At 49.0% G+C, this 23,783-nt stretch overlaps 1 protein-coding gene across 1 annotated transcript; it reads right to left on the reverse strand.

Moving 5' to 3' along the window:
- Positions 1–66: 66 nt before the first annotated feature.
- Positions 67–16,514, reverse strand: LOC119440433 (uncharacterized). The gene is made up of 5 exons (XM_049661677.1): positions 16,114–16,514; positions 11,132–11,277; positions 8,147–8,561; positions 3,325–3,695; positions 67–2,063 (listed from the first exon to the last, which is right to left on the reverse strand). Exons 1-5 carry the CDS (start codon positions 16,450–16,452, stop codon positions 335–337), a joined length of 3,000 nt encoding a protein of 999 aa, XP_049517634.1. The 5' UTR covers positions 16,453–16,514; the 3' UTR covers positions 67–334.
- Between the last annotated feature and the right edge of the window lie 7,269 nt (positions 16,515–23,783).

The following is a 23,783-nucleotide window of genomic DNA, read 5'->3' on the forward strand; positions in this document are numbered from 1 at the left end:
ACGAATTAAGATCCAAAGCATGTTAAGGTATATACACACAAGGTAAACCTCAAATCAAACCAAAGCATAAGCCAGGAGTACACATGGTACACGTCCACAGTTCCTCACAAGCAGTACATGAAAAGATACAACGACGAGAGTGAAAAAGTGACGATAAGCACGAACTCACACAAGCGCAAAGAAAATCGCTGATGTTCATTGAGTCACTCTCGGGCAATTTGAACGTGACGTTAGCGTTCTGTACGAAACATGAAGCGTACACGAATACCTGCCGGCCCACAACGTGTACCCGAGCTGTACCGTACTGTAATATCGCACAGAAACATATGCGCGCTCAGCCAAAGAACACGCAGGGCCTCTCGCGCCTCATCCTGGCGTCCGTGCTGCACCCGAAGTCCTCGGCAAAACGCGGGAAGTTGGCCACCGCCTTGTTGCAGTCGCCTGCAAACGGACGTCTTTGCGGATGGAGCGTCTGGTTCGTGCACATCAAGTAGCACAAGGTCACGTAAAAGAGCCGGCGCTGGGAGAAGGCTGAGCGAGCCGTGCGCAGCCGCTCGCCGGAGGATACCAGTGCCTTCTCGAGGGACGCGTAGGCCACCTCGACGGCTGGGATCTCTGGGAAGAAACCACCGGACTCTGGTAGACACTCTTCGCGGTCCGCGACGGCTTCGGTCCACGTGGGTGACAGCCAGGACCCGTTGGTGACAAGCACGCCGCTGGCATCGCGTCTCGCGCCGTCGGCGTCCAACGCTCGGACGACCTCGGCGGCGTATAGGAAGCCCAGACCACCGTAGAACATGGCACGCGTACCCTCGAAGTAAAATACAGGCCGCGACAGCGCCTGCACCGACACGCGCACCTCGTTGCGTAGGTAGTCGTACTCGACGAGTGGTAGCTCCATGTTAGCCGGCAGCTGCAGCACCATGTCGCGCTCCTCCTGCTCCAGATCGTTGATCGCTTCCCTGTATTGGACCCAGGCGTCCACGACCGTCCAGGACGGGCCGCTCGGCTGCCTGAACTTGGAGTACAGTACCGCGAGTCCCACATTATCCATCATGTTATCGGGGGGCCACAGCACGGTGCCCATCTCGCGGAGCTTCTCTTCGGCGCGTAGTTTAGACGCCTCGTCCAGCCAAGCCAGCGCGCTCACTTTATCCGCTACCATCTCGCGGATGGCGTGAAGAAGCTGGTTGATTTCTTCGCGCAGCGTTGGCGAGAAGCGCGGCACCGTGTAGAGCGAGATGACGAGCAGCCGGAACAGCGCCTCGACCTGGGCTGCGCAGAAGAGCTCTTCTTCCCCGGTGTGGGGTGCCCCGTGCCGGTCGCGGAGCAGTGACGGGTCAGCGAGCGGTGCGAACAGCCGGGCGAAGAACCAGCCCATGTTCTCGAGCAGCGTGGCCTCCGTGAACCGGGAAAAGAGCCCATCGGTGGCACTGAGGATGGCGCTGTTGGAAACACGCAGCAGGTGGTTGCCGTCGATGACGGGCAGCACATGTTTCTGGAGCTGACGCTGCCACTCGGTGTAGCTGATGTTCGGCGTGTACTCTTGGCTCACGTATCGCAGCGCCACGTCGTCGCTGGGTCTACTGCCATTGGTCAGAGCGTTGGCCAACTCTCCCAGCACCGTCGAATCGACATCGGCCATGTTCTGGGCGCGTCGGGCGCTGAAGTCGCTGGCGTTCGAGCTGTCGGACAGGGCATCGTGCAGCCTGCGCCAGTGGTGTTCAAAGGAGCCCCTCCTGACGATATCTCTGTGCAGACTGAACCAGACGAGTGTATAGGAGCTCGGCCCAATGATCACAGCCGGTGGACTGCCGCCCGGCTTCGCGCTTCTGCGAGCGAAGCGCACGGTAAACCATAGAGGCACTTGCCACTTGAACGCCAGGTCGATGAGTACGCCCAAAGGCCTGACTGTCGGAGAGGACAGCTTCGAGGGCCAAGGGATGCCCCGCTGGGTCATGAATCGCCTCAGCACCCGCAGAGCAGATGTGTCGCGCTGGGCCGTCGTGTCGTACGCGCAGGCGCGGAACATCAGCTTAGCCATCTCGCCTGTTGGGAGGTATCTGCGATGTATGGACGCACCACGCGATGCTTTACCCCTGGTTGTCACAACTCGCACGACGTCGTTCTTTGCCGCTCGATGCGACCGCTAAAGTCATAGGAGCACTGACGCTCATACATAGCTGTGAGCAAAAAGTTGCTGGCTTGCTTGTCCATTTATTTTGTAAGCGAAAACCTCATGGTAAGGCCTGCACCTCCTTATTTACTGGAGCATGCTTTCACTAGTGTACATACATGTAACATTGCGCGATAAGTCCACTAGGGCGCGTTTGACCTAGCCGTATATGATGACCTCAATCACTTAGTATCTTGGGTCTTACAAGGCGCCCACTTGTGCTTGCTTCGAAAAACGCGGGGCAGGTGCAAGAAACGCGGAAGCATAAATGGAATATGGACACTGGGAACTCGTCCTTAGCGAGAATGGGTCTTATATAGCACTGTAACAACGTCCTACACATGGAAAAAAAAAGTTGAAAAAAAAATTCACTAGTTTTCGATGGAGACAAATCTATACGAATGTACTCGTGAAAATACTGCTGCTTAACTTTATCTGCAAGGAAGTTAATTTCACTTTATACCCAGCAATATCGTTTGGTATAGCTATATTTTTACTTCGCTGAGCGAGGCAGCGCACACTGTAGGGAGCTATAGGGCCTCGATGTGCCATGTTCTCGGACATGAACGCAAGCTTCGGCCTAGGCGTCGTCATTAGATTTTCATTATGAGCCTATTTATGTCCAACGCAGGACGAAGATCTCTCACAGCAATCTGCAATGATCCTTTTCGTGCGCTTCCTGATTCCATATTATGCCTGCGAATCTCCACCTATAATTCTCTGTAATCCTCAAATGCACATCTTTTCTCTTTGCACCCATTCTGTGACTAATAGACCATCGGTTGCCTGCCCCACGCATTACATAGCCGACCCCACTAAATTTTTTGTTCTGAACGTCAATTACAATATCGGCTACCCCGATTTGCTCTCTAAACCTCACCGCTGTCTTCCTGTCCAAAAACGTTATACGCCTATCATTCTTCTTTCCATCGCTCGTTCCGCGCTACTTAAGTTCTTCTCAAGCTTCCTCGGCCACCTCCAAGTTTCTGCCCCATATGTTAGTAGCATTATAGAATGCAATGACTACACTACCATCACTGTAGAATGCAACGAATGTCATAAGATTTATTAACATTATTACACCCTTATATTCGGGATACATTCCTCGACAATCTGCACCTTGAGAGGCGGGCGGGAATTCGCTCTACCTGGAGCCCGTGACCAGGGTGTTCTCGAAGTCGCGCGCCCAGGCGAGCACGACGTCGTCGCGCGCCGAAGGGAACTCCCGGTGCAGCCACGTCGGCGGCGGCGACCAGGCCGAGCAGGCAAACGCGGCGAAGTCGTGGCACGGGTCCAGGCTCAGGTTGAGGCGGTTGGTGATGAGCGCCGCGTGGTGTCGGCAGTCGGAGCTGGTGCAGCCTGCGGGCTCCGGCGCGTCTTCCTCCGCGTCTGAATGCACGAACAGCGCGTAAACTATGATGGCGGCCAGCACGATGGTTGCCGACGCGGCGGCCGCCGCCGTCAGTGTCAGCGCCGCGTTCCTCTTGCCGGACGAAAGCTGCGTCAGACTCAGCAGCACCTGCGAGCGATTCCAATAAATGGGACGGCGCATACGTCGAGCTCATTCCAGGTAAGATAGTGTACGGGGTGGACAACAACGTAATTTGTCAGAACGACGCGCGAATGCAAGAGGAAGAGGGTGGGTATAGATACGTTCGGGAACTTGGCAAGGGTTGCATAACGGAAGTTGGCGCAAAACCTTACCAACTTACTTCGCTTCTGTCTTGAGCGTATTATTTACTTGCGTGGTATGCGCTTTATTGCTCTGTTTTCAGTCATACTGCATGCATCTGTAGGGTGCAGAGGTAAGGTCGCATTCAACGGCTTAAGTGGTTTCAGTTCCTTATAGTTCGGATAATTCTGGTGCGGCGCAGTTGCACGCAGCCTCCACAGTCAGATTCTATAGGATTTATCAGCAGTGTTTAAAATACGATTGAAAATAATTTTCGCATGCCACCCTTCATGCTAGAAGATATTTATCATGATATTACGTCTTACTTGGCCGCCAGGTGCGAATTATTTTTAAACTTCTAGAAGGCGTTCGATTCTGTGTCCTATTTTGTGACAATGCAAAGGCTCGGATGTTAAAGTATTTGATGGCGTTCTGTATACCCGCGGATGCTGTTGAAACGCTTCGTTTCGAGTAGCGTATTCTACTCCGGGAAGCGGCGTACTTAGAGAGGAATGAGGCAAGAGGAGCACGGGTGCCACCGAGCATGCGCTGAGAGCAGGGGCTCCGGAAGTATATACTTAAGTGTGGGGGCAGGACCGGGGATCATTTCATCCTCACGATCTTTTTAATGCGAAGCATTCTTTGGCCCATTCCAGGCACTTCGCAGTAGGCAAGTAGAATCCTAGTTGTCTGACCTCGTTTTGGGCCTCATAAAATAATAATGAAAAAAGAAAGATGAAAGACTTGCGTGGCCTTGCAGAATGACAGCCCTATTTAGCGAAGCTGTTTCGTTCGATCAGAGACATTATCAATTTCAGTTGTATTTTAAAACGTTGCCCGCACATGAATCACCCATTTGAAACGTCGCCCGCGTATGCGCGTTCGAGCACTTGTTTAAGAAAAACATTCAGAGCCCTTCCACTATGTGAAAATGGAAGACCATCGAAGCTGTTGGTTTTGTTTAATTATATTTTAATTTTTAATTTCCTGGTTATGTTAAATGGTTGAAAAGACAACACATATGTATGAGCCACACGTGTTTTTAAAAATTTCTTTCTTTAATTCTTTCTTTCTCTTTCTTTTCCTTTCTTTTTCTTTCTTTCCTTTTTTTCTTTCTTTCTTGACCCTGGCTCATACCCGCATATGCGGGTACGCGCCACACGTGATTTAAGGCGAAATCCTGATGTCTCATCGTTCAGTCGACCTTCAACGTCCTTGAGCGAAAACAGTGTTGTCGAAGCGAAATCGTACACTTATTACTTGCTTGCTTCCCTATTCGCTTACTCCACCGACCCGACATCGTGTCTTACCTATATGCAAAGGCTCACGCAATAATTCTGATGGTGTGCAGGTCACCGTCTATGAGTAAGCAAGCAACACTCACGCAACAATTCTGATGGTGCGCGGGTCGAGTAAGCAACGCCAGCAAGCAAGCTCCGGAGCAAGCAACGCAAGCAAGCAGGTTTTTACGATCCCGAAGTTTAAAAACCCCGCCATCCCGACGTTTTCATACGATGGCACAAGGTGTCGCGACGCGTCTGAAATTGTTCATCTACTTCCGGCTGTTGCCGGACGCGATATCCTGGAACGTAGCCTATAATAGCTTCGCTGTAAAATGGCAGTACTTAACCCACACACTTTTGACTTCCCATGCGCGTCATGCAGCCACAACGCTCCCCCTATTTACACCAAATTTTATCTCGGTGGATGTTATATTTATTTCAGTATAGCTACGTAAACTATACGTAGCTCTTAAAAAGACGTATAGTGCTCTGGAGAGCTTGCATAAGCAATTTACTGCAAAGGCCAGAATTAACCCGCACATTGCGATCTTCCTCTACAGATCACCCATATAGTTTGCCCCTATTTCAGCAAAATATAAACAAGGTAACTCATTACACGGAGAACGAACGGTAACCTATCTATACGAACCTCGTATAATGCATAGAAGTTGGGAGAGAGCGAGGGTTCAGTAATTACTTGCAAATTTCATAATTAAGCCAGAAACGTTAGTTTGCCTACGCATTAAAATTAACGTGCCCCATATTTTCAGCAGATGTGAACTCGGTGTGACGTAAAGTTCTCTCTGGACACTGGGAAACAGCGGGTAGCGGTTGTGTAACGCTTTCGAGCACTTGAAGGAATGTTCTATAGAAGACGTAATTTACCTACAAAAATATACCTGCGCATGCATATTGGCGATTCTATTCCCCCCCCCCCCCCCCCCCCCTCCTTTTATCAAACTTATTCTCGGTGAAAGTTATAGTTCTCAGAGGAACACGGAATAAATTCTACGGCGTTTGTAAACAGGTACTCAACGCTCCGCAGAGCGCTTGCATACGTAATTTACTGGAAATGGTAGTAATTAAACAGCACACTTTCAACTTCGCCTGCACGTCACTCATAATTATGCGCCTATTTTCACCACATATAAACAAGCTGGCTTGTCCTGTTCGTCGGAGGCATCGAGGCAACCTACAAAGAACCTCGTATCGCGCGTGAAACTGAAAAAGAAAATAATAAAAAAGTCGCAGTTTCACCCGATAGGCGCAGCTTCGATTGCGATAGCGAATTAGTAAGTAGATAGCGATACGAAGTAAGGATATTGGTTTTATAGGCCGTATAAGCTCGTAAATATTCGCTTTCTAACTAAATTAACAAGCATGTCACGCATGCGCAAGCAAACATGAACACATATCACTCGATGACCGCGCACACGCTGTCAAAACGCTGGAGTGAGAAAGCGCGCAGCATCAGCGAGCGAATTGACCTTCGTGCTGCCTCTCGCTTCAACGCGAACTAAGCGGCGAGAACACAGCACACATGAAGCTATCGGCACTCTGCACACCATGTCCCCATAGCAGATCTCTTTCAAGATAGGGCCCGCGTGGCCGCGCCATACGCAGTCGTCGCCGCAGTAGAACGCCCCTCCCCTGGTGCCTTGCGCGCGCCAGAAGACTGCACGCTTCCTAGTCTAGGTGGGGTTGTTCCTCCCCGCTTTCCTCCCTTGCGTGCGCGAGCATCGTCGGCTCACCCTCGCACGCTTTCCCTCGCACATACACCATACGACGCGCGGCGACGATGTAGTAGTGGTGCAAAACTATCGGTTAATTGACTATCGATAGCATCGATAGTATTTTCTGAAATTTAAAACGAGACTATCGATAGTATTATAGATAGTGTTACCATCGATAGTGCAGTCGGTGCTACTATCGAGATAGTACCAATGGTAGTCCGTGTACGTCCTTGTATGTACGCGTATACATTCGTGAGCAGACTTGTTTGGAGCACTGGAGTGGTGTGCTGCGGAACAAATCATAGTGCGCAACTTCTGAGTCAAGGACAACGTGCTCGTTCCTTGCTTTTATGTCTATGCAGCTTCGACTCAGTTTAAGCACTGACCTTGAAACCCAGCAAGTTTACGTGCTGAAGTAATAATTCCACTCGAATTCAGCTCAGAAGCAGGCGCGCCAAACCATGCGCCTCGGATCCCTGTTGCCAGCACAACAAAGGCATTTGCAACACTAACACTTTATACAATAACTACGTAGGGCACATCTGCAGAGCTCGGTGACGGGCAGACTGCGATAACGAATAGTCCTGTCATAGTTACCACCCCCACCATATACCACGCACTCGGGGAACCAAATTTATGCTGCAAGGAGTTCACGCGGTTGATTTCATACTATCGATAGCACTATCAAAATTACTATCGATAGTGCTATTGATAGTTTTTTTACCATCGGTAGTTCGATAGTGACTCATTACTATCGATAGTTTTGCATCGCTATGTTATAGCCTTTGGACTTTATACGGAACATCACGGCGGCGGCGACGGCGGAAATGCGACTGGAATGTTCATATAACTGCCATCTCAATAAAAGAAAGGTGTTGAGTAATTATTTGCAAAGATCGTAATTAAGCCAATAACGCCGAACTTTCTCCACACATGAGCGTTATCAAGACCCATATATCTACCGAATATGAACTTGGTGTGTGCGTATGTGTGCACGCGTTCGTGCGTACGTGCGTGCGTGCTAGTTATCTCGTAATCTGAGAGAGGGGCGAGCAAGAGGTGCCGTTCGTCGTCAGTGAAATACCACTGAGGTATACCGCGACGTAAGAGAAACAGCGGTTTGAGAGGGACAACAAGACGTCATCGAATGTGTTTGCGGGTTTCCTGCGTGAATGTTTCAAGAAGTTTGGCGAAACATAAAACGTAACGCATTATTTCTGGTCTCCCGAACTCGGTCCCGAAGAGGAGGACAGTATGCCGCTATGCCACCGTGGGGACCCACCAGTTCGATGATGGGGGCATCGCGGAAGCGGGCGCGCTTGTCCATGGAGAGCGACGGCGTGCGACGTCCAGCCATAGCGGATTTGCCGGGCACAGCCATCAGGTTCGGCAGGGACGTCTCTCGTCGGCGGCTGAGCGGCGCCGATTCGCTCTTGACGGTCGCAACTTCGGAAGACGCAGCCTCGGCGTTACGCGCCCTCGTTGCAGCCGCGTTGGCATCCCTGCCGGCACCGCCCTGACTGGTCAGCGAAGAAGCCGGATACAGAAGCATGACTTTGTGGGCAGCCGGGGACGAAGATGGAACCGGCATCGACTTTGATGCAGGCCTCTCGACTGGAACCGCAACTGGAATCGATGCCTCGGGCTGTCCCACTTCGGCTCTCGAAGGTGCACCTGAAGCCGGTGGCTGGTCGCCTCTGCGCACGTTGTTTATTTAGTTATTGTATGCTTTGATCGCGAACGGACATATAAGCATATATGCCGACCTAGAATGTGTAGGGATATATACTTTATTGGTTTTTATTTTACTATTTTATTGCGTGTTTCTTTTTTGTTTTGTTTTCTTTTGATAAGTTGTACTCGTTTCTAGTCGTGAGCTCGTGAGGCTATGGCTTTTTCTCCGGTATAACTCTCCGCTGATTGGCGCGGACGTAAAGAATGACTGATCGATTGATTGATTTTATTTATGTATTTTAGAAATACTGCAGACCTCTGATACGAGGCCGTCGGCAGTATTTCTGAACACAGCCCTAGAAGCGCCACTGTGCGCTTTAAGACCGATGTCTGAGCGAACTTGAGGTAGTCAATCAGTCAATTAAATTTGGTCCATTCAATCAATCAATTTGTATAACCCACTCCTGCCTAATTAGGCGGTCAATTAGGCAGGAGTGGGTTATTAAAATTGATTGATTGGATCGAATTCAATTGATTGATTGATTACTTTATAGGTTCGCTCAGACATCGGGGCTGTGCACAGTGCGCTTTTAGGGCTGTGTTCAGAATTTCAAAAAGGTGAATTCGACTGGGCATCTGTCGTTCTGGACCAGTAGGGCCTGAATGGTCGACGGAGCTCAGATTAGCCAGACAATGAAGCCACCACGCAAAGTACTGCATAGCGTTCCAATGTTAGCCTCGGGTCATGGATAAAACCAAAATATGCCTAAATGAGCGCACAGTCTAAAAACGCCTCTTGGTCTAAACCTGACCCTTTGCCGATGGCCTTGAACAGTGTGGCTTTATATTACTTACAATAAATTTTGACACCAGACGAAACTGAAAAACTCGCAAAGTGCAGTGTCGGCTTTCTGTGCGACATCTTTAATGCCATGGCCAGCTGGAGACGAAGAGGCTCGCGTTATCAGCGTATACACCATTTTTAATTCCATCAAACATCGTTAACGTATAAATTAAGTAAAAGCGGGCTTAAGTTCTGCCGTACAGCACACCTTAGAGAATTTTCTTATGCGAAGAACTGCAGTAGTCATTAGCAAAACATTGCACTCGGCCGGACAGAAGGGATCGAAACAACGTTTGACACACCACGAACGCCGTAACCTGGTAATACGCCTTACTTCAGTCAACAAATATATGCGCGTAACGTAAGCCTTTGCTATTACCTGCTATTACCCATTAGTTATTTTTGACTTAATAGTGCTGGCTCGTGCCGCTACAACCCGTCCGAAATCCGCGTTGATAATCAGCGAGAATATTTCTTAGAGAGAAGCAGTTCCTGTCAATGGAAATTATCTGAATATATGGTGTGACGCGATGTGCCCTTGAATTTTTTTCAGTCAAAACCTGCGCGACGGCGAATCGAGTTGATTCGGAACCACCAGTGTCACGCGAATGCGGTTTTAACCGAAAAGGGCAAGCGACCGAACATTTATCAGGCAGCTAAGACGGTGGTCGACGCTCAGCTGCAGTTCATGCACTCCGATATACAAGAAGTCTAGCGAGGTCCAAGTCAGGCGCTAGCCTGCCCAAGCAATGTTAACCCCCCCCCCCCCCCCCTCCCCTCATTTGCGTCCGTTTTTGCATGCCGTTGTGACGGAAATAAAATGCGATGGCCGGGAGAGATGGCGGTGGTTGTTGTATGAGAAATAATAGATGGTAGGCAAGGCTGCAAGCGCACTTCTTCACACAACGTGTCTGACCTAAATAAGATGGTGGACATCAGATTAGAATCGTAAATAAGGTGTCAGCGTGCGAACTGGTGCTGCCAACCTTGGTGCTGCCAACTCTGGTGTACTTCGTTCCTCGCACCATCCAAGCTTTCAAAACGTTCCACTTAGCTTCGAGAGGGCTTAATAATGGCAGGTCTGTCATGTTGGTTAGGGCATGTTAGGCGTCTTAGAAAGCCTGCTTGCGGAGTTTCGCGTGCCACTTATATATATATATATATATATATATATATATATATCATGCGATAAAGAATTTTGATCCACAGCGAAAACACTCACGCAGAACCCCATCACACGAAAGCTGGCACCACAAAACAGCCCACTGTTATCGTAGAGGTACTTTCAAAGTGAAACCCGAACATCAACTCGGCAAAGTGCTTTTTAGACGACCACTGAAACCAACGGATGTTGGTCGATCGAATCCGTGAGCGCCGTTGGCTCGGTGACAGTGCCATCCCGACGCAACTAATCGTGCGCGAGGATTACGATGTCGTTGCCATCATCATCATCATCATCTTCTTTTATGTCCACTGCAGGACGAAGGCCTCTCCTTGCGATCTCCAATTGCGCCTGTCTTGCGCTAGCTGGTTCCAACTTGCGCCTGCAAGTTTGCTAACTTCATCACCCTACCTAGTTTTCTGCCGTCCTCGACTGCGCTTCCCTTCTCTTGGTACCCATTCTGTAACTCTAATGCCATGGGTGGTTCTGTCGGTGGTAATGCCATCGGTACCCATTCTGTCGTTGCCATCGGTGGTTGTCAAACGTGCACACGTGACGGGTACGAGTTTTGCTGTAGCGAGGTTCACCTTTTCGAGGGCTCCTTCTGGCCGGAAGAATGAGTGCTGTCACTGGTCGATAGCTTCGCGAAAGGGTCGTTGCTGGCAGCTGAGACCGACCGTCGAATGAGCGGGCACGATTCCAAAGTGAGATTGGCCGTTTGCTGCTGAACCGCCTGCAAGTGAAGTCAAGGCAGGGATATTGCAACAGACCCACGGAAGGGGAGGGGGAAATTTAGAGGAAGCCTTAGGCTCGGGGGACTCCCATCTAAATACATGGGAACTGAGAATTGTCGTTCTCAGACACCGCTGCCCCGAAATTTAAGAGGTTTGTTGAAATTTAAACAGCAACAAAGAAAGTTGATATCTAGTGACTCTACGAAGCAAAATGTTGATTTATACCCGTGATTGTTTATTAGAAATTAAAATTAGCGAAATAAAAAAAATGAAACTGTTACGTTTACAACTCTGAGTGACGAAAAAGGATGTCAAAATTCTGTAAAGTGCACCCAACAATACATCTAAAGTGGACAAAATTGATGTATTAAACAAGGCTCAGAAATATGCCACTAAGATTTGAGTATAGACTTTTGTATAACACTTGTAAACATATGCACTAACAAATTCAAGGGGTGGGATTGTCCAAAGTAATTTTGGAGCAATTTTTGGAGCAAGTAAAATTGCGATATGGAGCTACTTGGCGCAGACAAAATTGCATTTCGGAGCAGCTTGGAGCAGAGTGAATTTCATTTTGGAGCAGTTTGCAGCAGGCCAATCTAAATTTTGGTGGAATATTGGAATATGGCAGCGCACTTCGAAACCACGATGAAACAGAGAATAAAACAGCACAAAGCGCACAGTAGAAGCAAGCTTTGTAGCTATAGCGTACTAGAATATGGAAGAGTGGGTCGAGCGGCGGCACGGCGCATGTTTTCATGTAAAGCCGAAAACATAGGTGGAACTACAATCGAACTATATATATTCTCGCGCAGACGCGTGTGATGATAGTGGAAAATGCTCTCGAATTATGCTGTCCAATCGACGCGCTAACAATTTCTGGGTCACCATTTGTCACCGCATACCCAGAGAGCCGCAATGAACCCTGGCCTGGTATAACGTAAAACTAATTGCAATCTGTCTTTATTGCGATAGCAATTATATGAACATTCCAGGCGCATTTCTGCCGTCATCGTGACGTTCCTTATTAAGTCCAGGGGCAATAACATCGTCACCGCGCGCCGTATATGCTGTATGTGCGAGTGAAAGAGTGTGAGGGTGAGTCGACGATGGTTTCTAAGTCTCGCGCGCGCAAGTGAGGAAAGCGGGGAGGGAGCGCGCCGCCTTCGGTCGTGCGCAAGGCACCATGGGGGGAGGAGAGGGAGGGAGGGAGGGAGAGGGGGTGGGCGTTCTCCGACGGGTGCCGCGTATGGCGCCGCAGCGCGAGCCCTATCTTGAAAACGATCTGCGATGGGGACATTGCGAGTGCTCATAGCTTCGTGCGTGCCGTGTTTTCGCCCCTTAATTCGCGTTGAAGCAAGAGGCAGCACGAAGGTCAATTGGCTCGCTGCTGCAGCCGCGCTTCCTCACTCCAGCGTTTTGACAGTGACTTTCCACGGTCATCGAGTGAGATGTGTTCATGTTTGCTTGTGCGCGCGTGACACCATGCTTGTTAATTTACTTAGTAAGCGAATGTTTGCAAGTTTACACGGATGATATATCTACTATCCTTACTTCGCATAGCTGTCCACTAATTTGCTATCGCAATCGATGCTTCGCCTTTCGGGCGAAACTGCGACTTTTCATTGCAAATCCGCCATTAGCCCTTCGCGAAATGTTAAAATGGTTCAGGACTCACCCATACGGGCATAAAAACAGATTGGAATATTTTTACGGTATAATGGCCCTAGGGACACAGGCGACCGTCCGCATAACCCGCTGCACCGCGCGCCTCCTTAAAATCTAGTTCGCTCGCAGCGCCCTCAGCTAGGGAGCGCCGCGCCGCTCGGCCCACTCAACCGTAGTCTAGTACATTCTAAATACAGCCGCCCTGGCCGTTCCCACAGCAGCAACAGCCGGGAATGTAACATGTAACATAATTTGTAACAAATTCACACAAGCTGTAAATTAATACATGCAGATGCCGTTACATTACTGTGGTATCTCTTTATAGTTTAGAGTTACGGACTTGTAAACTTCGGGCTTCCCTTATTTTTAAACATACCAATTTTCAACCACCTTTCCAAGAAATTTCAGGTCGTAAATAAAAATTCTAGTTCCTGGAGTTCCTATAATTTACCTTTTTAACACGAAAGTGTTTTATGCCGGGGTCCACCAAGACTTCACTGACGTATTTCCGTCACGGAAATACGTCAGCTTACAATGTACACGAACATAATACAAAGAAAGAAACCAGAAGAAAAAGTTCCACAAACATGCAAAATTTGGAAATCGAACCCACGACCTCTCGGTCCGCGACGATAGATCGCCGAGCGTTTAACCCATTGCGCCACAAACGCATTCGCAGAGAGGTACACAGACGCGCCTTATATATCTAACACTCCTCCGTGTACCCGCGCTCTTGCTCGGGGCGGTGCCGCCGCCTACGAGCAGAAAAGAAAAGTACTGCATTATGACACTAACGCGCACCGACAGTGAACGCTTCGGTGGTCTCAGCACTACGACGCCTCGATGCCAGCATTCGAAGGGACGCTGGCATCAAGAAGCACTACCAACGCCACCTAGGTGGCGTTCACCGTACTCAGCACAGCGGAGCGTGGCCTCCGCAATTAGCTCTGAAAATGTTTCTGAAGTTGATCGCGGAGGCTGCAATTACGACGCGCTGTACGCGCTGATTTGACTCGGTGACGATTCAGTTACGTGCTTTGTCTTGCGCGTTGTATTAGTGTGTCAGTTACGTGCTTCGTCTTTCGCGTTGCGCTAGCGTGTGCAGCGTAGTGCAGCTTCCATATGCACGACGGTTGCTCATGGTCATCGACGTTGGTAGTCGTGATGGAGGAGACGTGCCACCAGGCGTCAGCGTGGGTGCATCAACGCTTAAGGGCGCTTTAGCCACAAAACACCAATAGACATTATATATCAATGTGCAATAAACATTACACTACTTCTGTGAAGACACGTTTCACTTTCGTGTTCTATACCGATTCCTATATAAGAGGGATCAACCACATTTTTTTTCAGTTTTCCTCTCTTATGCAACACATTTCATTCAGATTGGTCCAGGGGTTGTTTCACAAAAACGTTTCGGCGTTTTACATGTATTTGAATAGGTGGCATCGTAGTCGGCACCGCGAGCTAAAGCTTCCACTTAAAGGGGCATTGAAGAAAAAATGCCAGATCAGTAACTGATAAAAAGTATTGTCGCAAAACTCTATTATCGCTTATTTTGCGAAATAATAGGTTGATCATTAGAGCAATAAGTGGAGGTAAATTGTTCAGGTAAATTTTTCGCAACGAAACCATCAAGCCGGGGCCCGTGAGTGTGACGTCACGATTTCAAAAATTTTTTGACAGTGAACAGCAAACAGCGAGAACATGCATTTATGCGAACCATATGATTGCGTTCGAGCGTCGTCGTGTTCGCCCACAGCTGGCGCGTTCGTACGCTCGTGCTCTGCGAGGTGAAGAAGTTTGGCGAGAGAGAGAGAGAGAGAGAGGCATTCACGGAGCGGGTCTCCTGGAACGCGGTGTCGGCATTGGAACGCGGGGTCGGTGTTGCAAGGCGCTATGCAATACGCAGTGACGGCCGTAAGTCCGAGACGCGCGAAACGAAATTATCATCATCATGAGCCCAACTCAGCAAAAATGACAATGAGAGACTCAGTAAAAAAGTTGTCGCAGTTTCACCTGAAAGGCGAAGCATCAATTGCGATAGCAAACTTGTAGAGAGCTATACGGAGTAATGATATTAGCTTTATCAGCTGTATAAACTTGGACATGCAGCAGCATCGGCAACACGCAGAACTGTTGTCGACGCCATCGGCGTTTTTCCCGCGTTAGCTCAAAATGCGTGCGGCGTTGGTGACTGTTGCCGGAGCCTCTGATATAAATAGGCACTTGGTAAGTAACGGCGGTTACTTTCACTCGCACATACAGCGTTCGGCGCGCGGCGACTATTTCATCTCAAAATGACGTCATACGGAACCTCACGGCGACGGCGACGCCGACGGCAGAAATCTGCTTTTGAGTGTCCATATAATTGCTATCGCAATAAAAAGTTTAACGCTCAAAAACCACTCAAATGGGTTCGGATGTGGGTACCAAGTGAAGGAAACACTAAAGGATGGTGGCAGACGTCATAGTGATGATCATGACTCAGCGAAAATGACAATGACTCAGCGAAAAAAAGGCTAACACTCAAACACTGCAATGGATTCGGACGTGGGAATTAAGTGATGGAAACACTGAAGGATGATAGTAGAAGTCATAACCATGGGCATGACTCAGCAAAAATTACAATGACTCAGCGAAAAAACATTAACACTCAAAAACCAATGGAATGGGTTCGGATGTGGTACTAAGTGAAGGAAAAGGCTAAAGGTCAATGGTTGAAGTCATAATCATGAGCATGGCTAAGGCTTTCGCCTTAAGGTCTCCTAGGCGTTGCTAAAGGGACTCCTGAGTACTCATGACGTGAGTGTCATGACATGCGTGTCATGTAGGTCATGAAAAAGCCGCCTACGTCTTGGTGCTCTCATGGTAATGATCGTTAACTTGGTAGGCACCCCGCACACTGCTTCGTATTTAGTGTTGCTTTCATCATTTGGAAATTGCCATTAGAAATCAGAGTACAGAATAATATGGTGCCGAATTCGCAAAGCTTTTCGTTCGTGCCTGCTCCTTGCTATTGACCAGCAGCCTTAGCGAATGACATGTCCAGCATCGGCATTGGCTGAAACTTACGAACAATTCTAGCGCAATAACTTTCTGTGAATCCGGGACCTATGATTCTGGTGACAAGCGCTGACCAGACGTATATATACGGCTGCCCGTACCGTGGTATCCTGGGAGTACAGGGGAGAGCAGAGCGTCGCCGCGACGCTGACGCAGGACGCAACCTCGGACTGCGTGGCCCCGGCGTCAGCGCTGGCGCCATCCCGCGGCTGCTTCTTGGACTTCGTGCGCTTTAACCGTCGTGGACTGGCAGGTCGACTCCGCTGCTTGTGCCTCTTCCCGCCGCCGGCGGCGGACTTGAGCTCAGTGGTCGGCTGTGCGCTGGGGCTGGGAGAGACGGCGATTTCCGCGGCGGTTACGTTTTCCGCAGCGGCCGGCTCGGTCTTGTGCGAGTCCGACGAAGAGCGGCCTTTCGAAGGGGTATCGCTGGTCGTCGACATAGCCGCCAGAAGGCCCGTGGATTGGCGGCCACCGAGGTTGGGCTAGATGCTCGAGAAGACGTGCTTCGACGGATGAACACCAAGTCGAACGCGCTAACGGCTCGTTCCACGTTCCCCGTGCGGCGCGTGAATTGGAGCGAGCTGCTGCTCGTTCCTTTTCCTCTTCTTGTTCTTCTCTGTGCGTAACAGGCATACGCCGGTGACGCTGTCAAAAGACACTATAACATAATTATCGCTCACTTGCTACAGATTAGCCCGCGACAGCGCGCTCATTATAACAAACCAAAAGTGAGGCTGCGAAGATTATTCAAAATACTCTTACAGGTTGATAAGATATATTCATAATGCATATATCGCTCTGCAGTTTTTCAATCTCTCCCCCGTTTTAAGTACGGCGCTGCGGCGAAGCGGCTTTACACTGCTCACAAAAATACTCTCATCCAGTATCGCATTTTTATTTCTGGATTCTTTATAGTCCACACCAGTCGGAGTAAAAATTGACTCCCATCCTGACCCAAAATGTTTGCATGTAGAAAAGCGAGTACTTGAGAAGAAACCGGCGAGAAAACGCGCTCCCGGGTCCGGAACCGGTGCCGTCCCGGTGACGGGAAAGTACGGATCACGGGTTTGTCAATATCGAATTAGAGTGTCCATCGCGCGATTCCTTCGCACAAGATGAAATTACAACTACATAGAAAAATTCTATATGCGATGCCATATACCTGCTCTTTTTAGAGTAGAGAGAGAGAACAAGAATAGAAAGGTAAAGAGGGCCACCAGATTCTTAAGTGTTCGGTTGGCTATTCTGCGCAGGGGCATGGGGTAAGTCCAGAAAAGATAAGCAAATAGGAGAAGAATAAAAAAAAAGAAAGAAACGAAAAAAAAAGGGAGCGCATCAGTTTGCATCAGTTTGCAGTTTGCACAGACAAGCTTCGCTTTTGAAAGCACACTAGCACCTTTGAAGCAGTTCGTGCCGACGTCGGCTGGGACCAGGGTCCAAGAATTTTGGCTTCCGTGATGGGACGGTTGTCAAGCTTATCATGGTGCGGAGGACCTTTCTTTGTGCATTGAAACGACGGGCGGGAGCGAGAGAGAATAAACTTTAATCAAAAGAGCACGCGAGCGTAGGTAGCTCCTCCGTTCTGTAGTGGGTGGTCCCCTCAGTCCAGAAGTCCAGCGGCCTTAGCTGCCCTCCTCGCTCAGTTGACCAGGTTGAGCTGGTCCGTCGAGTCGGAGCTGGACAGCGCTGCCTCCCATTGCCGTATGGTGGGTTGTGTTATGGGTGTGAGCTGTGGTGTGTTTGCGCAAGCCCATACTATGTGGTATAGCGTTGCGCATTGATCGCAGTGTGGACATTTATAGGAATACAGCGCAGGGTGTATGGCGTGGTAAAGACTCAAATGTGGATACGTGTTGTTTGGAGTTTTCGCCATATTACGGCTTCCTCTCGCGTCAGAGCATTATGCGGGGGAGGTAGTGTTCTTCGTGAAAGGCGATAGTGTTGTAGGATGTGCGTGTAGGTTAATGGTATGGGCTATGGATGGAACTGCTCGGCACGGTCATCTGGCGGCTCCCGGTGTGCATGCGCTCGGGCGTAGGCGTGTGCCTGCTGATTGCCGCGTAAGGATTCATGCCCTGGAGTTCACACGATTTGTATGTATGGTGGGAGCTGGTGCGCTCCATTCAGAATGCGATGGGCGGCCCTGGAAATTTTGGCCCTGGAATAATTTCTGCATGCCGTCTGAGAGTCCTTCAGAACTATGACGCAATCCCAGTGCGGTCTCGTCGCGATGGCTAACGCTATCGCTAGTTCCTCTGCCTCCGCAGTGCTCACTCTGGAAACCGACGACGCATTTATTTCGGTCCCGTGATTGTCGACTACGCTGGTGACAAATACGGTGTTTCTTGCGGTGCTGGCCGCGTCTACGTACAAGACATTGGGTTGGTTTCCATACTTTCTCGCGAGCGCCTGTGCTCGGGCTTGTCTCCGTCCGATGTGGAAGTTTGGGTGCATGTTCCTGGGAATCGGTGAGACGTGCATGGTTTCTTGTATTCGTTTTGGGATTTTGGTCAGTGCGCTGGTCTTCCGTGCGGAATATCCAAGACGCTCCAAGACGCAGCGTCCCGCTATTATGCGTAATAGTCTTTCCTTCTGATTTACCAGGTGGGCCTCTATGACGACAATCACAATCTGAACTTGTGGCCATTCCGATGAGGCAGGAGTGCTTAGATTTAGATGCACGTTAAAGAACCTCAGCTGGTCCAAATTAATCCGGAGTCCCCCACTACGGCGTGCCTCATAATCAGATAGTGGTTTTGGCACGTAAAACCCCAGAATAAAATTAAATGAGCTGAGATCTCAGCGCAGCACTTTGTGTGTGTGTGTGTGTGTTTGTGTGTGTGTGCGTGCGTGTGTGTGTGCGTGTGTGTGTGCGTGTGTGTGTGTGTGTGTGTGGGTGTGTGTGTGTGTGTGTGTGTGTTTGTGTGTTTGTGTGTGTTGTGTGTGTGTGTGTGTGTGTGGTGTGTGTGTGTGTGTGTGTGTGTGTGTGTGTGTGTGGTGTGTGTGTGTGTGTGTGTGTGTGTGTGTGTGTGTGTGTGTGGTGTGTGTGTGTGTGTGGTGTGTGTGTGTGTGGTGTGTGTGTGTGTGTGTGTGTGTGTGTGTGTGTGTGTGTGTGTGTGTGTGTGTGTGTGTGTGTGTGTGTGTGTGTGTGTGTGTGTGTGCGCGCGCGCGTCTGGTGTGCATTTTCAACAGGCTGCCCACCTCTCGCATAGAACCTCACTCCTATAACACTTTCCATGAGAACGTAGTGGAACAGTAGAGTCTTTCGGTTATTAAGAATAAATGAGGGTTCTACAGAGATGATAATGATGCAGACATAGTATGCTTAACGCATTAGGGCGCTGCGGTTTACCTTGTTTTTTATGATCGTAAACAAACTAAGCATAATTAAGCAATCCCGGCCGCGGCGCCCTCATTTCGATGGGGGCAAAATGCCAAAACGCCCGTGTACCGTGCATTGGGTGCACGTTAAAGATCCCCTGGTGGCCAAAATTAATCCGGAGTTCCCAACAACGGCGTGCCTCATAATCATATTGTGGTTTTGGCACGTAAAGCCCCACAATTAAATTATTTTTTAGCGTGCACCCAAATCGAAGTACACGAGCGTTCTCGCATTTCGCCATCGTAATGCGGTCGTCGTGGCCGGAATCGAACCCGCGTCCTCGAGCTCGACTGCTCAACGCCACATTCACTAAACTATAGCGGCGGATCTCTGTACTCTCTTCCGCAGATGGATTTTAACTCTCAGTAGACGGAGAAGCAGGAAGAGTTCAATGCGCGTGTCGTTTTCTTGAACTTCGTCTAAGCGCTGGTCGTACAAAATCTTAACTGCGATCTCGGTCGCTTCTACAGGATCTCCGCTGCTAATATGATGCTCGAACCCCGATGGTCGCTTCGCGATAAAAGATGGCCAAACCAAGACGCCGGTCAGCAGCAAACATGAGGCGCAAGTAGCAAGCCATTCCGCTATTTATATGCTTGCTTCCGCATAAAAACGCGCGCGATCGAGACGACCGAGTAAAGCGATAACAAACGAGCTGGCATCTTGCAATGACTGTTTTACATTCAAGTGTATTTTCGCATATTTTTCTCAGACGCGATCGTATAGCACTCACCGTAATCAAGGGGCCACCTGGAACGGAACCGGTTCGCTGAAAGAGCGTCGCCATTTCACGGCCGCAAGTAAATCAATATTATACGCGACGCGGCATTACCGCAAAGTCTGGCGCGACAGCGGTGGTAGAGAACGGGGAAATGAATCGGCGGTCGAAGGTCGCAATATTTTTTTCTTCTCGAAGCTTCGAACGCAGTGTCCTCTCCCTACTTTTCGCTTCGAATTCGCTGTCGTCATTTTGCAAAAATAACAGAGCAGCTTAGAATAGATTGTACCACACTTTCTGCAGCACTTGCATGACATGTTTATTGCGGTGTGCGGTAAATATTAATTTGCTTTAGTGCGCAATGTACGCAGTAATAGGCCTCCCTCCGCGGTATTATCATGCTCCGCTAGCTGCAGCTCATCATTGCACGTGCAGCTATGGCGTTGAACTTGCGGAGTACCAGGTTGCGGATTCGATTCCTGACCATGGCGTGTGCATTCCCGTGGGGGCGGAATGTGATAGCACGAAGTGCCTTGCTATTTGAGGCTCGAGCTGGTTGCCTAAGGACAAATACATACCGGAGCAAATATTCGCAACCAGATGAGGCATGTGTATGCCTGCAGCAAAAATCCGGAGACCAATCGGCGCATCCTAATGGAATGCGAAGGGATTCACCCAGTGAGACCCGTAGGTAACGTACACCTTCCAGAAGCGCTTGGATTTAAAGTGGACGGGAGCATAAACCGGTCACCAGTCGAGATAAACAAGGGGACGTTTAGAGTATTGGTGGAAATAAAAAAAAAAAAAAAAAGCCGGCAGATCCCCACGCCCTGTGGTATTCGATGTTATGCGAAGCAGTGTGCGGGGAGCCTACCAAAATAACGAAACAACCTTGAGAGCACCAATACATAGGGGGCTGTTCCGTGACCTACATCACACGCATGTCATGACATTCATGTCATGACCTATCATTTATGTTCGTCATGCACTCTTGTCATACTATGCCAATTTTGGTACATGCCAAGTGAACGAAACGACCATGAGAGCACCAAGACGTAGGCGGCTGTTCCATGACCTACATCACACACATGTCATGACCTATCATTTATGTTCGTCATACACTCTTGTGATACTATGCTAATTTTGGTACCTACGAAGTTAACGAAACGACTATGAGGCGGCTGTTTCATGACCTACGTGACACATATGTCATAGCGTTCATGTCATGACCTATCATTTATGTTCGTTATACACATCTTGTCACACTATGCCAATGTTGGTACATATCAAGTTAACCAAACGATCATGAGAGCACCGAGACGTAGGCGGCTTTTTCATGACCTACATGACACGCATGTCATGATATTCATGTCATGCCCTATCATTTATGTTCGTCATACACTCTTGTCATACTATGCCAATTTTGGTACCTACTACGTTAACGAAACGACCATGAGGCGGCTGTTTCATGATCTACATGACACACATATCATGATATTCATGTCATGACCTATCATTTATGTTCGTCATACACTCTTGTCACAGTATGCCAATGTTGGCACATATCAAGTTAACGAAACGATCATGAGAGCACCAAGACGTAGGCGGCTTTTTCATGACCTACGTGACACGCATGTCATGATATTCATGTCATGTCCTAGCATTTCTTGTCATACTATGCCAATTTTTATACGTACCAAGTTAATGAAACGACCATGAAAGCACCAAGACGTAGGCGGCTGTTTCATGACCTGTTCATGTCATGGCCTATCATTTATGTTCGTCATACACTCTTGTCATACTGTGCCAATTTTTGTACCTAACAAGTCAACGAAACGACCATGATAGCGCCAGGACGCAGGCGACTAGATAGATACATAGATAGATACTCTCAAAGTGGCAAATGTTCACAAAGAAAGGCTTCGCATTAAAAGCAGGGAAGTGATTGATAAGACCGCATCTGTTGCAAGCATATGCAGCGGTACAAGGTAGATAAAGAAGTTTTGAAGAAGAGAAAAAAGATTAAAGATATGTATACAAAAAATGTGGTTGATCCCTCTTATATAGGAATCGGTATAGAACACGAAAGTGAAACGTGTCTTCACAGAAGTAGTGTAATGTTTATTGCACATTGATATATAATGTCTATTGGTGTTTTGTGGCTAAAGCGCCCTTAGGCGTTGATGCACCCACGCTGACGCCTGGTGGCACGTCTCCTCCATCACGACTACCAACGTCGATGACCATGAGCAACCGTCGTGCATATGGAAGCTGCACTACGCTGCACACGCTAGCACAACGCGAAAGACGAAGCACGTAACTGACACACTAATACAACGCGCAAGACAAAGCACGTAACTGAATCGTCACCGAGTCAAATCAGCGCGTACAGCGCGTCGTAATTGCAGCCTCCGCGATCAACTTCAGAAACATTTTCAGAGCTAATTGCGGAGGCCACGCTCCGCTGTGCTGAGTACGGTGAACGCCACCTAGGTGGCGTTGGTAGTGCTTCTTGATGCCAGCGTCCCTTCGAATGCTGGCATCGAGGCGTCGTAGTGCTGAGACCACCGAAGCGTTCACTGTCGGTGCGCGTTAGTGTCATAATGCAGTACTTTTCTTTTCTGCTCGTAGGCGGCGGCACCGCCCCGAGCAAGAGCGTGGGTACACGGAGGAGTGTTAGATATATAAGGCGCGTCTGTGTAGCTCTCTGCGAATGCGTTTGTGGCGCAATGGGTTAAACGCTCGGCGATCTATCGTCGCGGACCGAGAGGTCGTGGGTTCGATTTCCAAATTTTGCATGTTTGTGGAACTTTTTCTTCCGGTTTCTTTCTTTGTATTATGTTCGTGTACATTGTAAGCTGACGTATTTCCGTGACGGAAATACGTCAGTGAAGTCTTGGTGGACCCCGGCATAAAACACTTTCGTGTTAAAATGCCAGAATGAAAAGCATGCATAGCATAGCTGAGTAACTAGGTGACTATTTGTCACCGCCCTGTTTCAAAGGGGATGCCAATAAATCATCATCGGAATGCAAAAACGCTCGTGGGCCATGCTTTGAATGCATCAGTTAGTCGAAATCAACCCGGAGCCCTCTACTGCGGCGTCCCTCATGAGTCATTACGCATTGTACAGTTTCGAGAACCTAAAACCCGTTTTTTTTTTTTTAGATTTTGTTTTTGGCTCGGTATTGCATACTGCCTACCCAGTATTACTGCCTACCTGAGCGGCGAATTCAGTCGGGTGCAAAATTTTACATTGAGTGAAATTTTGAGTAAACTGCAGTTAAAATCTCGAAACACAGGTTCCGTCCACTGTTTCCGTTTCGCTGGAGTCGTGCCGTCGACATCGTTAGGTCGTTTTCTCGCCCTCTGCTTCACTCGCGCCATATGGCGAAGAAAAAAAGAAAACTTTGATCGCTACAGCCACTGTGGATGCCACTCATGATCCTGCGGAAATGCGCAGTTGAGATCCGATTGGAAGCGCTAACCACTGCGCTATCGCGTTGCTTGGCAGCTTGCAAATTGGCTCTGGGTTTTATGCGGCAAGCAGACTCCGAGAGCTCCGTCGCCTGTGGACGTATTTCGGAGGTCCCGACGTGCAATACTCTAGCAGACGAAAAACCGACCTCGTGAGCCTCGCAAACAAGTTGTACTTGAGAAAATGGCGGTGT

The sequence above is a fragment of the Dermacentor silvarum genome, chromosome 2, assembly GCF_013339745.2.
Source record: "Dermacentor silvarum isolate Dsil-2018 chromosome 2, BIME_Dsil_1.4, whole genome shotgun sequence".
In the NCBI taxonomy this organism is placed as follows: domain Eukaryota; kingdom Metazoa; phylum Arthropoda; class Arachnida; order Ixodida; family Ixodidae; genus Dermacentor; species Dermacentor silvarum.

Bases quoted from the DNA above. Each gene is read 5' to 3' on its own strand.
- LOC119440433 (XM_049661677.1), bottom strand. From the start codon at position 16,452: ATGTCGACGACCAGCGATACCCCTTCGAAAGGCCGCTCTTCGTCGGAC. The intron at 11,278-16,113 runs GTACGGGCAGCC...CTTCACTTGCAG, and splicing joins TGTACTCCCAGGATACCACG to GCGGTTCAGCAGCAAACGGC. The intron at 3,696-8,146 runs GTGGGTCCCCAC...AATCGCTCGCAG, and splicing joins ATGCCCCCATCATCGAACTG to GTGCTGCTGAGTCTGACGCA.